Source organism: Ixodes scapularis, unplaced genomic scaffold (assembly GCF_016920785.2).
Source record: "Ixodes scapularis isolate PalLabHiFi unplaced genomic scaffold, ASM1692078v2 PGA_scaffold5__190_contigs__length_132052651, whole genome shotgun sequence".
Taxonomy (NCBI): Eukaryota; Metazoa; Arthropoda; class Arachnida; order Ixodida; family Ixodidae; genus Ixodes; species Ixodes scapularis.
In genome coordinates, this window is record NW_024609880.1 from 100,301,348 (window position 1) to 100,317,546 (window position 16,199).

General features: G+C 44.9%; 1 protein-coding gene across 1 annotated transcript in view; it reads left to right on the top strand.

Moving 5' to 3' along the window:
- The first annotated feature begins 1,115 nt into the window (after positions 1–1,115).
- Positions 1,116–16,199, top strand: part of LOC8033933 (nuclear receptor subfamily 2 group E member 1) — a 29,218-nt gene continuing 14,134 nt past the window's right edge. Inside the window, exons 1-3 of the mRNA XM_040221072.1 lie at positions 1,116–1,119; positions 6,299–6,439; positions 9,707–9,802. Coding sequence (XP_040077006.1) covers positions 1,116–1,119; positions 6,299–6,439; positions 9,707–9,802 — 241 coding nt within the window. The remainder of the gene's footprint in view (positions 1,120–6,298; positions 6,440–9,706; positions 9,803–16,199) is intronic.

Consider the following 16,199-nt stretch of genomic DNA (forward strand, 5'->3'; position numbering starts at 1 on the left):
AGGACGGAGGTTCGACGTGGTTAGTTCTCATAGCCGTCGTGGCTGGTGTCATGAATACCACTGACGGCCGTCACCAATGCTTGGTAATCCGTGAAGTAAGTGGTTAAGCGCGGTGGGAATTTCTAAAACAATTCAACGTTACGTGTAGCAACTGGCCACTGCCAAAGTGGGATTTCGCGTCGCGAGTAATGTTTGAAAACAGGTATATCCACCAGACGACTCCGAAGACTCTTCTTTCGTTGTGTCGTTACTGGCGGGATGCGTGGTTGGCCGACGGGAAAACCCGACCTCCCTGGCCTCACGCCAAGAGCGGAGAAAAGGGATTTTCCGTAGCGGCGACGACAAGGCACGAAGTCGAAGTTTCTGCAAAGTGTCGCCGATAAAGCTATCGCTTTAAAACAAAACACGCGCAAGTCGGTTCGTACACAGTACACACAAATGCAAGCACAAACAAGCGTGCACGCGCAAGCGCACAGACAAAAAACGCACGCAAGCGCACGCACATGTTCCCGCATGAAGACAAGCGTGCGCGGCGCTCAACCACAAAAAAACGATTTCCCCTGTAAAGCGTGCCTCACCTCACTAAGCGTCTTAGTGTGGTGATGCATCCCTGCACCCAAAATGGCGCTAATCGCGGTTTAAGAGGGTGCTAATGTTTATTATTTTTTTTAGTTTGATTTTTATTTCAGATTCCTTACCTTTAATGTCTGTCTTTTAAAAAGCAATATTTAATTTTATGACGCAAATTATATTATTGAAACTTTTAAGAGGCAACTACGAGCAAAAAGGCACGTCAAAGGCGATCAAAACGGAGAAACACCACTCTCACTGTCGGCATAGACACACATGGTTTTTATTTGATCATAGAAGCACTGTCTCCTTCCCGCGGGAGAGGTCCTTTTTTCTCCCGCGTAATATTAATGAGGAGACCCCCCTCCCTTTGGCCCCTCCCCCGCCGCGAGGTGAACGCGACTTCTGACCAATGAGGCGCGGCGGGCTGACGCCGTTGTCATGGCAACCGGTCGGCGGTTGGCCGACTCGCCGCTCGGAATGCCGCTAACTCCTGATATCTGCCTCTTCCATCTCGATCAGCTTTGAGGGTCAACCCAGCGGCCATGGGTGAGTACAACTGGCGGGAAAAATCGCGCTGTTCCCTTCTGATAGCGCCATAGACGAAATAAGTCTCGTTTCAATCGCATTTTAACAACTCTCAGCATAGCGTGAACATAGTAAAAATAAAATAACATTTTTTTTATATTCTGTCGAATTGTTTGTGAAGCCATGCGACTATTTATAAAGACGAGGTAATGTGTGTGTGTGTGCGTGTGTTTTTAATGTATGCCATGCCATTTTATCAAAACAAACTTACCTTTAGTCGAAATTTATCATTTAATTTATATTAAGCTTGGAAATTGACAATAAATTCGGAGTATTCTTGCGTCTTAAATTAGTCGCATACACATACCATGTGATATATCGGGTTGATATTATTATTATTTTTGTCCGCCGGCTGTAAGCAATTCAACTTTTTAACTTCTGTCCCAAAGCAACGCGTCACGTTTTAAATCATTCATAGTTTTTGTAATATAAAAATGTTCATAAACAAGATACGTGATTTTTTTTATCAGCTACAACTTCTTTAATTTTTGCGCTGTTCTCGTACGCATCACGGATATAACAAATAGTCTACATTATACTTCGTTTCATTTTACGTCAGAGCGCACCCAAGATTACGAGACAATAGAGGCAATTAAGTAGTGCCTAAAGCTGAACATTACTTTGTTCATCGCCCTTTCGTGCGTGTGTTACCAAACGGTTTAACCAATCAAGTGCTGCGAGCGCACCATGACCTTGCGGCTTTAGTCTGCGCACCTATGTTTGTTTGTTTTCTAGCCTTTTGACTGCGCCCTTGCTTGCGACGAAATAAAGTGCAGTAGCCAAGATCTTGCACAAATTTATGTACCGTTATTGTTCGATCGTAGTATATCCCTTCTTCTGAAAATGAACGCAGTTTTACCTGAAGTAAGTCTAGAATTTACCTTAGAAAACATGATTGCGCTTTGAAGACAGGGACATAGGAAGAACAGACATCACAGAGAATTTACCGCTTACCCAAAAACAAAAACAAAAAATTAGGACGATGTTGTTGTTTTTAACGTTAAATTAAATCCTATTTGGAGGTTTTGCGCACCAAAACAATGACGGGCATCTGGCACGCCCGAGTGAAGGACTGAAGATTCATTTCGATCACCCGGAGAACTTTTGACATGCAACCGAAATCTCGGTTACACAGCGCCTTCTCCGCAATGAGCTTCCGCCGGAGTGCGGAAGGCCGCCACCTTTGGATCCATAGGCCGGTGCTTTGCCTTGGATCCACCTGATGCAGCTTTCTCAGCTTCGAATAAAGAATCGTCACTAAATATGATTTTCTTATCAGAAAATAGTAACATGAACACAAAGCTGTCTCCCTTCGCTCCTTAAGTATTGAAACAAACAAATCTATCCACAGTTGAAAAAGGACTGTTTTAATAGCTTCAAAATATTTCTTCGTGTGAGAAATTTCACCTGTGATAACAGATTTTTGAAGTTACATTCGCGTGCAGTCTGCCTTGTGCTTTCGCGCAGTGAGCACGTGGTAGGGTACTCTGCTCCCAATTGTGCGAACGTTAGTTCACTGTTCTGGACAAACGGTCAACATGATTGTCCGATTCACTCCTGATGTACGGGATGTAATAGCACGTGATTGCAAGTGCATCAAGCTCTCGAGTGAAGGTCCGACAGCACGTGCTCGGAAACGGGAAGGCACAATTGCAAGCGTGACGGCTTGGCCACATTCCGCCTCACACTTGGGTTCGCTGCAGTCAGAGCTATACGGCCCGGCTAGTCCAATCACGCGCAAGTTATAAACCACGTGACATGTTGTCTCGTTGCGTGTATCAAAGCGGAGAAATATACCCCGCGATTTCTAAATTCATTGGACCTGGTGGCTTGTAACCTTGGCAGTATAGTCCATCGCAGGGTGAGACGATGTTTAGTTTCCGTTGTGCGAGAGTGCGTAGCATACACGTAAATGTTAGAACGGCAACCCCGCAAACGTGTAACGTTCTGCAATTGATTAGAACCGAAAAACAAAATGTTTTAGCTCCAAATTAATGGCGCGCAATGTCACACTTAGCACGAAGTGAATCTGTGAAACGTCATGTTGAACGCCACATCGCAGACTGCAATCGTCGGTCACAGCAAAGCTTCTTGTTCAAGTTTATTTTGTTACTTTATCTTCTCTCTTTACCCCAAAACACAAACCACCGCATAAAGTATTAAAGAAGTAGATTGGCCCAGATTATTTAACGCTCTTATCTCACTTTCTCACCTTTGTATTTTTTTTCTTCAAAGTTATGGGCTTAACAGTTTTGTTCCACACTGCACAACATGAGCTATACTGGCATTTGCTAGCCACCATTCATAATTGAAGTCCGGTGTTCGGGCGGCACTCACTTTGGCCTTTCCGATTTTATCATGGGAACCGCCATGTGGGGGTAAAACGCAACGTACCTGTGCCGTGGCAAGGCTTCCCTACCATGCATACACGAATTCGTTCAAAGAAATCGAATGAATAGATTTCTGCGTCCGCGCAGAATCGGTGAGGTCCAGAACAGAACTATAGGTTCATTGTTACACGTCAGCTGATCCAGTCTGAACTTCTGCTTGATCAGAAAGGGCGGCGCAGCCAGGGATGTGGTCACGCACACCAAAACCAGCTATTAGCGTTTCGGACATTCGAAATACAATGGCGTCTGAAGCCCATCGTACGTATTGTATACCACACCCTGCAGCGAGACTGAACGAGCAATCATTTCCCTCTTATGATCTTCTTTTGCGTTCTCCGTGCACTTGAAACAAAGTTTTAGGCTTGCTCCAACGTTGGTAAAACACCAGTTATTTTTTATTATGATTATCTTGTCTTTTGCTGCTTTTTGTGTGGATACTAAATACTACTTTCCATTAAACGCGTATATGTTGCGTAAGTAAGTTTCCTTGCGGGAAAACACACAAAAAGAACCTTCATGCCGTCATCTGACACGCATAAAGATACAACCATTAAATGCATCTTTATATTTCTTATCTATATGTATGTATGTATTCGTGAGGGAGCATGCTTTTCAATCTGGAGCCTGCAAAATGACGCGCCAATTGTACGGAGGGGTTGATACCTACGGCTAAATTATTTTAGCCTGGCGATCGCTTGCGTCACTTAGCTAGTTATTATAAGTTTAACAACTAACCTCTACATAATATTAAAAAAAAACACATTAAGGTTAAATCTTTTACTAAAAATTATGATTTCTGTAATGTAAGTGCCTTTCTGTAATCATCTACATTCACTTTTACCTAACGGATCGACAGGAAAATAAAGAAAATAATTATTCTCTCAACTTATACTAACTTTACCGGTGGATAGATATAGAAATAAAGCTTAACTCTTTTAATCGGGTGGCGGCTTGCGCCAACTTGCCCCAGCTTAAATAAAAGAAACTATATACTTTTTTAATACATAATTAATAGAGCTTGTAAAAAAACGTGTTATCTCTACTATGCACGTGCATTCATTTACCAATCTCCACTACCGAAATTTACAGCCCGGTATACGATGGGGATACCTCTTCGCAACCTGAGACACGCACTTTCCGCCCTGCGGACTGAAAGGGAAAGAATAACAAAATTTTATTTTTCTCTGGACTAATGACACCAGTCTGATAACCTGTGCTTGGTGATCTCCGCTTTCCCAATGGATGGTTGGAATTAAGGATGGATAAATGGATAGATGGAAGGATGAGGCTGAACCATTTGAATCGGGCGGCGGGTTGGACCACCTAGCAAGATTTTTTTCTTTTTTTTTCTTTATTTGACATTCATTTAACATATAGTTAGATACCTGGAGCTTTATTTTTGAAAGTTATATACAATCCGTACGACGGAAGCGCCTTTATGCAACCGGGTGCACACACCTACCGCCCTACGGGTCACCCGAAGGGGAATGAGAAGATATTCCTCCTTCCCTCGACCTATGCAACCACTCAGATAATCTCTTCTTGGTTACCTCCACCTTCCCCATGTCTGTTTTTTTTCTCCCTGTCCCCAAATCCAAGTGAGTTTGTTCAATTAGCCGCCTCCTCAGCTACTACACGGTGAAGCCCCTTAAGCGCCGTTCACACACTTACAACCCAGTACGACCGAGAGAGACCAGACCGCTTTTTAAACCTTTTGCGATGGCGGAGGACCGGATGCGCTGCTGCGGAGCAGGTCCTACGCCGTCGTAAGAAGCTTAAAAACCGGACTTGTGTCTCTCGGTAATTCTCGGTTGCAAGAGTGTGAACGGCGCTTTACAGTAAAGTATCAAGCGCTCAGCCGTTTCCTTCTCCTCTCTACGATCTCCACACACCGTATCTACTTCCTGATATCTAGCTCTATATGTCTTAGTCCGCAAAACTACCACCCTCGCCTCGAACAACAAGGAGCTCCCCTAAAAGTGTCGAAAATAAGCTCCTTAGTAATGTACTTTTTAAGCGATAAGCGATCAGTAAATTTCCAAGGCCGATTTAGTCTACATGCCTGCTTTCTATATTTAACCTCCTAGTTTCTTTAACTCTCTTATAACCTTTTTTTTTCCTGCGATTGACCATATATTTATATCTAAGCTTTCTAGTCTACTTTCTTTATTTTGTATCGACGCTTCTCATGTGTAAATAGCTAAGAACTCTTCGTGCCCATCGTTCCGCCTCTATTTCTCTTAGCCCATCCTCAAATTCTATCTTATTGCTATAGCTTCCCTGCCCTCGAATGAGGGCCATCCCATATCGCCCTGTACACCTTGGTCCGGTGTTTTACCACGTGCTCCCAAAGACAATCTACGTACCTCACGTTGCTTTATTTCTAGCCTCGTCTGGACGTCCAGTTTTGCGCACAAAACTGCGCTTACGAAAGTCAGGCTCGGAGCCATAACTCCCCCTTCCAGATCTCCCTCACCACCTCATACTTGGTATAGTTCCACAGCGCTTTATTTCTCATTACAGCTGCATTTCTGTTGCCCTTACCAGCTACTCAAGAGGGTCTAATGTGACAACTTCAAGCGAGGCAACGCCACCTATCGGCAGACACCTGCAGAAACGGAAAGGGGAAGGCGTGCCTTTGAAATTGGAAGTAACATCTCGCGCAGCATGGAGGCTAACGCGCGGACCAGACAAATGAGGATTAGAAAGCACGAAGGTTGCGGCTCAGGGATCCGTTTCCACCGTTTCAGGACGCACTCTTCCTGTTCCTGTTCCCTGCAAGGTGTGCGGGGACCGCTCGTACGGCAAGCACTACGGTGTGTATTGCTGCGACGGTTGTAGCTGCTTCTTCAAGCGAAGCATTCGGCGCGGCATTGTGTACACCTGCATCGGTAAGCACTAGGTTTTTTTGTCTGTCTTGCAGTTGGTCACATGTATACTTTTCTCGGCTTACAGCTTTCATCCTTACGGTGTACCAGCTCAGTATTACTGAATGAACGTTGCTCGCATAAGACACTATAAAAAAATGAGTCCAGCTCCTTCTGCAGACTCTTCTTTTCTCAGTAATAAACCCTTTTGAAACATTCGCGCCAACACCCTTCCGCCATTGCTTGATCACATACTGAGAGCATGTATTGGACACGAGTGCTGACGTCAGCGCTCGGCGACGACTCGGGTCCAATCACGCGCTTCGTGTCCAAGCAATGGCGACCGCCAATGTTGCTCGATGAACTTTTGAAAAGGGCCTGATGTGACAGTTATTTATTTATTTTTTATGGTTACGGACATGTCATTTTTCTTTGCTTTTATGAAGCTAAAGCCAACTTTATTTTTGTGAAAATTACTACAAATTATTGGTAATAACTGTACACAATCAGTGGCATCACGTGTCTTCCGCGTGGTACTGCTAAATTCTCTTAAAGGGGAGCTAAAGAGGTTTTTGAAAAAGCGAGTTAGAGGTGTATTCATGAGTATTCTTATCCCGTGAATTTGAATATCGCGTTCATTTTTCCCGGATGTAACTAAACGCGAGAAAACATGAAAACCCTCCGACCAGATGTTACGTCATAAACAGATATTTCGGCCGCCAAGCGAGTGTCGTGACGTCTTCTTCCGATCTTTTTTTGGAAAATAGCAAGAGTGCGCGTACATAGCTTTGATAGGTGGTGAAGATGCGCGAGAGCAGAGATTCGAAAAACTCTGTGTAAGACGTCACACTTTGGAAAGGAGGGGCTTCAACGGTACTTTAAGAAAGATTTTGTGTAGCCTCCGTGCATCAAATTGAAAAATAATTCCGATATTTGTGATCCTGAAGACCAAATGAAGATGATTTAAGGTTTTTTTTTTTTTTTAGATTTAGAACCGTTTCAATTTCCCTTCATTATAGGCAGTTATTAGCTAGACCAAATCGCAATAATAACTCGTTTGACTGATTTCATCCACCTTTGAAATTATCCGTTTTTTTTTTTTAATTTAAGACGAATGGAAGTTGGTTTTCGAGGTGTAAATAGTGTGTTATCTCAAAACATTTTGTGGCGTAGCTGGCTTTGTTTTATGGAAGTTTAAGTTAGATAATATATTTTGCCTAACTTTATTTAGCCCTTTAACAGGGTTTCTAAACTCATAGTGTCCAAAGACCGCCCTCCTAAAGAAAAAGCGCAAGGGGTTGTATACCGAATTCCGTGTTCTGAATGCTCCGCCCCTTACATCGGCGAGACGAAAAAAAAACTTCCATGGAAAACTTCTGCGACACAAGAATGATGTGCGAAAATTAGACCGGGAGCGGAGTACTGTCGTGGAGCAGTGTGACGACAACGACTACCGTATCAATTTTGACAACACCAGACTAATGAGCGCTAAACAGACTAATGAGCCAACGACTTCTAATAAAATCCTGGCATATCCACACTATACCAGGAAATATGAATAGGTCGACATCCACTTAACCATCGACGCGTGTCAATGGACTAGGGCACTTGAAGAGGAAAAAGTGAGTGAAGCAGACGACCCCGTCCGTAGATGGAAAAGAAGCCGCTGCTCTCTACGTGCAAATAGTCGCCCCTGTTTGAATAGAAACGAATCGGTTTCTAAATGTCGAGCTCCTAAAGGCCGAACTACATAGGGCGTATTTTGGACGTATTTACGAGCGTTTTAGCGGACGTAATCTCGGCGATCCGACCGAGACAAATCTCGGCGTATCTCAGCTTGACGTTTCCGGAAGCTTACGGCTCGGTGCCAGCCAATCAGCTCGAGAGTTGACAACCGGAAGTTGCTCGAGGATTGGCTTGCCTAGCTTTGCGGCCGGCTGGCTGGCTTACTCAGCCACCGATATGGGCGCTCGCTTGTCGACTTTGTCGGTTTATCGATATTTCTTTCAAACGAGCGATAATCGATTGAGAGAGAAGTTCACCTATGTAGCGGGCAATACGAAAACAATTATAAAAGGAAGGGTTTTGAGGACTTGTTAGCAGCATCGGCGATTGCAAGATACATTTTTGAGACAAGCGCTAGCATATTAAGCTTTCGTTGCTGATTAACATTCAACTATTTCTGTCCCCTTGCGGAGGGCGATAATGTAGCAGCCGATTTCCATTTTGCACCGTTTCATGAAAAGCGCGAGTTGGGCCACACTGCACCAAACGCCGAGAAGACATCGACGAAAAGCGCCGTTTTGGGTGTGGCGAGACTTCTCCTCTTCCCTTCTATGAAAAAGCGCACCCCCCCCCCCCCAATGCCATGATTACGCCCACTGAAACGCGCGTAAATTCGTTGAGAATACGCCCTATGTGGGTCAGCCTTAACTGTTTAAAACTTGGTTGGTGAAGGCGCGTATTTCTGAGATTTTTGACTCAACCAGACGAAGTCCTATCAAACATGTTCACGCTTAAATCATACAAAAGACAGTCTGCAAACACGAGTCGCCACAGTATATGTGGTTCCAATGCCGCATGCCAAGTTTTCTCCTTGAACTCATTGTCATGCGGCATTCGAAGCACATGTGTCGCGGTGACTTGCATTCGAATCCGTATGCCGACTGTCTTTTGTATGATGTATAAAGGCCCCTACACACAGTTGACTTTGAAAGTGTTTTAGTGCGTTTGACTGCATTGCGGCTGCGAGAAACCGGGGCATATCCCTGCTTCGTATGTCGCGTGCCAAGCTACCCCTTGAATTGGATTCCACGCTTCATACGAAGCACAGATGTGACTGTCACCCGCTTTCGTTTCTCGACGCAGCAGTCGAACGCACTCAAACGCAAATATGTGTATCGGAGAAATTAGAGTGAAGACGCAGGCGAGCTGGTGACGAATCATAGTAGAAAAACCCAGGGACAAGGAGCTGAAAAGGACAAGAACAACACCGTCTGAGACGGTGTTGTTCTTGTCCTTTTCAGCTCCTTGTCTCTGGGTTTTTCTACTATGATGTGCATCGAACTTTAGCAGTGTGACCCCAGCTTCAGAAAAGCTACTTTTCCGCATTCTTCTTCAAATGAAACATATAATTAGAGACCCTATATCGGCTTCCTCATTAAATGATTACGCGATTCCGACACCTGATATGAAGCGCTCATCTGCTACAGCAACAGCCTCTGCAAATTTCACAGCAAAAGCTTTAAGCGAATGTGTAAGACTCATGTCGTGTTCCTCCTTTACCTCAAGCTGGAAACGGAAACTGCGTTATCGACAAGGCCCGCCGTAATTGGTGTCCCTACTGCAGGCTCCAAAAGTGCTTCGGAGTGAGCATGAACAGAAACGGTAAGGATTGCACGCTATTATTTGATTACCGTCTATTACGGGTAAGTTCGGGTCTAATCTCTCGCATAGCCGTTTATATATCAGCATAAAGCCAGCCCGCTTTAAAATCCGGATATCGTTAAGAGCCTTACGCACTAATTATTGCACCCAACCACACTGGAGCTTACAACGCACATCTGTGCAGAAATCGGCACGATTGAGAAGCCAACTTGTGTCTGCTACTAGTTAAGCACAACGATTTGTTCACGCTGGTGAAATTCTTTTTAACGCTGTTGTCGCATTCACCGTAATGCCATTTCGCAGTTTACTGTACTTTTTTTTAATTATAATAAAAAAAGTACAGTTATACACAAACGTCAAGAAACTTAAACCAGTAATAGAGATTTTAGCAGTTAAGCTCATCAACTTGACTAAACCCAAGAGAAGTGCAATCTATGGCGTTTGAAAGAGCTGCTAAAGTTCGGTTTTTCTCTACTTTTTTTTTAGTTATTTTTCTTTTTTCCAGCGAATTGTTTAATGCCTGCAGCTATCGGCGGAATTTCTCTCAACTCTCCACCGACACTCGATCGGCCTCGCGTTGAATCGGGAAACTTCACTCGAGACAAAAGCGTCCAACACTGGGCCCACTTTGCGCCCGTCACTGCGTTGAAAGCGCACCCTCGAAAACTCCACGCCGTTCGAGGAGAGAAGGGAGGCAGCTCTTTCAAATGCCTCTTCCATTAGCACAAGCGCACAATGGAATCCCATTCACCTGACAAACGTTAGACGCCTTTTAATTCCGACATTCTTTTTGTGAGTTTTTACTTGGTCCGAGCGAGTACCCCAACGCGCCTACATTGTTTTTACGTGAAATAAAGAAGAAATAGACAAAAATATACAGATGTGTTTCGTTAAAATAGACATCTTCGATTCAACCCCCCCCCCCTCCCTTTTTTTAAGAAAAAGCGTCCATAATGTGAGTTGTTCATAATAACTATAGACAAAAATGCATGTACGAGGACCGATCGAAAAGTAAGGAAACCGATTGTTGTCGTTTTTTATTCCCAACAGGGTGAATATGCAGGCTGTGATTATTTTATGTTATTTTATAAGTAGCGTTCCTTCGCATCTAAGATATTGGTGTTTCAAAAACAATTAAAAAGAATCGTAAAATAACGATTTGCGATGCCACTTTCAGCGTTGCGGCCGCGAGTTTCTTCACCTCATCGCATGGAGAGAATACATCTTTTTGAGTCGTCTCGTTTCTTTTTTTTTTTTTTAAGTCTAAAAAAAGAAAATGCCCGAAAATCACGCGTAAGACCAATTTAACAAAACCATCATACAAGAAAAAAAAAAAAGCGCGCGACAGACATTTTTTACAGATTACAGTTATCAGTGTTTAAAGAAAAGGGTTAACGCAAAATGTAAACGCGTTTAACTCTGCCGTACTCTCCTAAGCGCGTCTTCGTCATACGCAATAACAACACGTATACGAGACGTCCCTTCACTCGCTAAAGACTACGACTTCCCAACGGTAGGTGCAAGTGCGGTGGCGTTACTTCTCTGTCGGCCCCCGTATTTACCTATTTCGTCGCCAAAAATCATGTTTAAATGTAGGGTGTTCGCCCTACATTTAGGGCGAACCGATTATGTTAAAAAAATAAAAAAATAAAAAGCCGTGAAAGCTACAGTAATGCGGTTTGTGAAGGTGAGTTATACGGCCAAGGGGGGAGATAGAATACGCGGGGGTTAATCGTCAGATAAGTCGAATTATTAACTCAAATTTGTTCATTCACTTCTTAATTTGTGAGAATAGACTTTTTTGTTCCAGTGAGAAACTTGCAGAGCGTCATCTAAAACCATTAAATCAATAATTTTAGAAAGACTTTGAGCGCGCGGGAAGCGTAGTAGTGCGCTAAAGTTACCAGGCGTGGAGCAGGTACAAAGCTGGGGATATGATAAGAGACGGAAAAATCGCGCGGGCGCGTTATCGCACCGGTAGCCTTGCTCCATCTCCACGAGTGGTAACTTTAGCGCTCTACTACGCTCCCCACGCGCTCAAAGTCTTTCCAAAAATGACTGATTTAGTGGTTTTTGATGACGCTCGGCAAGTTTCGAATTGGCACAATAGGTCTATTTGCACTGACTAAAAAGTCAATGAGCACATTTTACTCAATTAGCCGACTTATCGCTACGATTAGCCCCCTATACTATGTCCCCCTGGCCGTATAACTCACCTGCACAAACCGAATCTGTTACGCCTAAAAAGAAACACCCGGCCTGTATAGCCTGCTATTCATATTAACGTGGTTCGTATTAACTAGGCACGACTGTTCCCCGGGTGTGAGAGTCGCTTCGTGTTCAGCTCCGCGACGCTCGATATACTGGACGATGTTCCCCTCTCGGGGGAAGGACGCTCCCCGATAGGTCCACAAAGCGCGGCACGCGCCGGCGTTTGATTGGCTGACAAGCGACCGCCCGCCGCGCCACGTGTCTTCGATTGACGACCGCTCTCCGTCGTTTTAGTTCTAAATACATTTCTCTTTTATTTTCCTCCCTTCTTTTTTTTTAGTTTGATGCGATTTCAGCGGCCGCTCTCATACTATTGCCAGGGTCGGGCCGGGGTCGGGTATCATTGAAGAGGTATACGTCTTTTTAACGAGTTTTGAAAACTACGGTTTGATAGGTGATATTTACGTGCTGTACATAGGCACGCTTAGGGCAAACCAAGGTTTTTTTTTTTTTTTTAAATACTATGAAATTATATCTCAAACGTTTGGTAAATGGTATCTCAATAAACCACGAACGTAGTTTGTTGAAAGGTTCCTGGTTCGATACCAGGACCAGGCGGAATTTTTAGGTCGCGCGCCAGTCACCTAGTTGCATTTGGAGATTTGTCCTTTGTCCTCCTCATTCCCTTTCTCCGTTGATTATTTTCGTAATTATTGTCCAGCTCGCTTGCACCTTTGCATTTAATTGCATTATGAGTCATTCGTTCACATAACCCCGCACAGGAATCTGTTCTCGTTTCAGTGCGTTGTGTGCTGCACACAAATTGACTAAATCTGAGGTAGAAATGACTGTTTACGAAGCACTTGTGTTCGATTCTTGCGCCGCATTGTACTAACTCCTCGAATGTACGAGGGGGGATCAATACGCTTTGCCTCCTAGGCTGTGTCTATTTTATCTAGCGATGAAATTGAAACATGTTACATTCGAATGAAAGTTAGAATCTCCTCTTTCCCAGAAGCACATAGCTTTTCAATATAGTCCCTACAGGCGGCAGAGCACCATCCGCTACCGGTACACCACTCTCTTCATGCCGTCGTAGATGATTGAGGTCTGCTGTTGATGACACCAACGGCGCACGGTAGCGGTTTCCTCGGCGTCGAACGCAAACCGTGCACTCTTCAGATTTTGTTTTGTCTTGAAAAACAGCCAAAAGTCTGATGGCGCGAAGTCCGGGCTTTAAGATGGAGGAAGCAAAACATGGTTGAATCTTGCTTCATCTTTCCTGTCTTCACCTAATATACCAGAGTCGTGAGTACGCGCCTGTCTGTGCTCTGTGTTCCTTCCTCTTTTGTCCTTGTCTCTCTGCGTGCGATTTTTCATCCCGTTCAACGTTTGCCAACTCGCCCAGCTTGGGACTGCAGCTCCTCCAGCGCGGCAACGATTTTCCTACTTCTTGCTCCTTAGCTTTAATCCTCAACTCAAATGCGAATTGTGAAATCACGTGGTCGTGACATTCCTTCGGCACCGGTGCGATGACTCCTAGCTTCCACCGTGCTTTTTATGCACACCATAGAACTTGTCGTTCCCCAGTGACAAAAAGTTCCGTCAGGGCACTCATTGGCCACGAACGCGAATCCAAATATTCGTCGACGGATTGATTGTTGACGAGCGCATACGTCTGAGTGACGCAGTTCTCGTGTCCAATGCGTGAGCTGGGCTCTGCTGACGTCAGTTTGGCGCCGGTGACGCGCTTTTGGAACCGCGGATGTATCATAGTGAAAAGGCGGAGAGCTTTCGAAGGCAAGAAGGTACAAAATAGTCCGCTATATTTTCAAATGTTCGTACCGAAAAGCTGGCTTTTGACTTTCTAGCCTCTTTCTTTTGGCCAACTAAACGATATGCTATTAGTAAAGTCCCAATTTAAAATCATTCATCCCAACCCAAAATTCGTTTCATGGCCCCTTTAAGACGGCATGCGGGGAGCGGTGCAACGGCACCGTAGATGGTGCAGTGGCACCATTTTTTGGGTAGCCCCGGCACCAACATTACTAAAACACTCAGTGGGAAAGCTCACCGTGAGGGGGATCGGTGGCCGAGTGGGCTAGCGCACACCAGCTCGGAGCACGTGGAGCGAAAGCTCGCACTGCAGAACCCAGGATCCTGGGCTCAATCCCCACCCCTCACCGTTTCGATCTGGATGAGCATCGTACCGGCGTGCGGTCGTGTATCACTACTGCGTGGTGCACGTTAAAGACCCCAGGCTAGCGGTTGTTACTGCACTGGCTAAATTTCTCATCTACAGCTGGGAGACTCGTCGCCCCTTGAGGCAGACTAAGTTCTAGGCTGTATAAACACACACACACACAACCCAAAACTCGCCGTCGAAACCTGGGTCGCTGGCGTCCACCGAGACCGAGCTAAATGCGACAACAGCGCCACCCTTGATCATTTGTTTATACTGTGGTCACCTTGAGCTTTTAGAAAGCATGCTTTTGCGTAAAAACCAACGGAAAAACACTCCTTTTGTAATAACTTTTATTAGAGTTTTAGTACAAAATGAGGGGCGCGTGATGTTTTCTGAAATCTTTAGTTTACAAGGTTTTGCGGCACAATTAATATTGTTTTTATACAACCATACATCAGCGGTGATTTCAGGTAGCGCGTCCCGACCTAGGCGCATCCTAGCGTGGGTAGTAATTCGCGGCGCGTCCGCTTGGGAGACGGGGGCGGCACTCCTGAAACCCCTTCCACCGTATTTGTTTCGGCACCAAAATGGCCGATTAAAGCCAAAATAAAAGTCACGTGCAGTTACTCGAGTGGCCGCTGCGGGAGAAATGGCGGCATTACGATCGCCACTAGCTCGGTGCGCGAGTACGAATCGGTGCCACTTTTTCCGAGCAGGCTCTATGGGTGTTTTCCAACTGAGTGGTTCTACTAACGTTGCCCCGGCACCACTCCCGGTCACGTATATTTCCTAATTTATTACTCAACACTCTTTTATCATAAACGTGAATTAAATTTGACAGTGCTATAAGTGGCCCTTTCCAGAATATAGAGTGTATATTTGATTTCGCAAATATTGCGAACCGGAAGTGGTTGGGAGCTATTTGCACACTGGCGCCATAATGTTTTAACTCACGCGTGAAAGAGCGAATATAGAGAAGTTATGTGCTCCTAGGAAAGAAGAGATTCAAACTTTCGATGTAACGCCTTTCAATTTCATCACTAAATAAAAAATTGCAGCCTAGGAGGCACAACTTGTTGATAACCCCGAGTATTTGCGACTCCAGCGACCTAGAGGGGACGCCACTATCGGGCAAATATGGCAGTCGAAAACAGGCGCCATGTGCCAGATCAATTTACAACGCTGGGCACCAGCAAGCGACCACTGGACTCAGAATGGTTTTCTCCGATTTTTGTCCTCCGCGTTTCGAACTTTCCGAGGTGCGTTGCCGTGAGCGAACTTCCAGAGGCTTCACTTTCTTCGGGGAGGCGATGAAATGACTGCCTACTTCTCTTCCACGGTGCTGATGGACTTCGATAAATGCGGAGTGTCTGGTTCATGCGGTTTCGTAGGTTGCGCCTAGAGCATCTGGTTAAGGAGCTGATACTACAGTTACGACAGAGTTATCGGGACAATTCTTTCATCGCGAAAATCACCGACAACATGTAATTACGGAGGCCACAAGAGAAGAATAGAAGTCGCGAATGGACCTGTTCCGGCCAGTTCAGTGTTTGCCAGCTAGATGCTTTCCGTTTTGCTGCAGCATCGTGTCAACGTCTCTCTCCATCGGTCACTAGAATGCCGCCATTACTACGGCACATATGTCATTCCTCAGATGAAGATAGTGACCACAGTGCCCAGGCTGAAATTTCAAAAGGAATATACTCTGATATTTGACGAAGGATTGATTGTTACCGAGAGCAAGACGACTGGTAATGCAGTGGCCGAGACGCGCTCGAACGTGACGCACCCATCATTGTTTGAAAACATCCCAAGGTTTTCCGCAAAAAAAAAAAATAATAATAATAATAAAACTGTACGCTCTTATTTCCGAAAATTTACGGCAAGAACGATCTTTCTGACTCCGTTTGCTAGTTTACTTTCGTCCCGCCAAAGAATGTGCAGTTCGTACGATTCGAATCCATCGTTTCATTATCCATTTAAGGCCCACTTACACAGTAG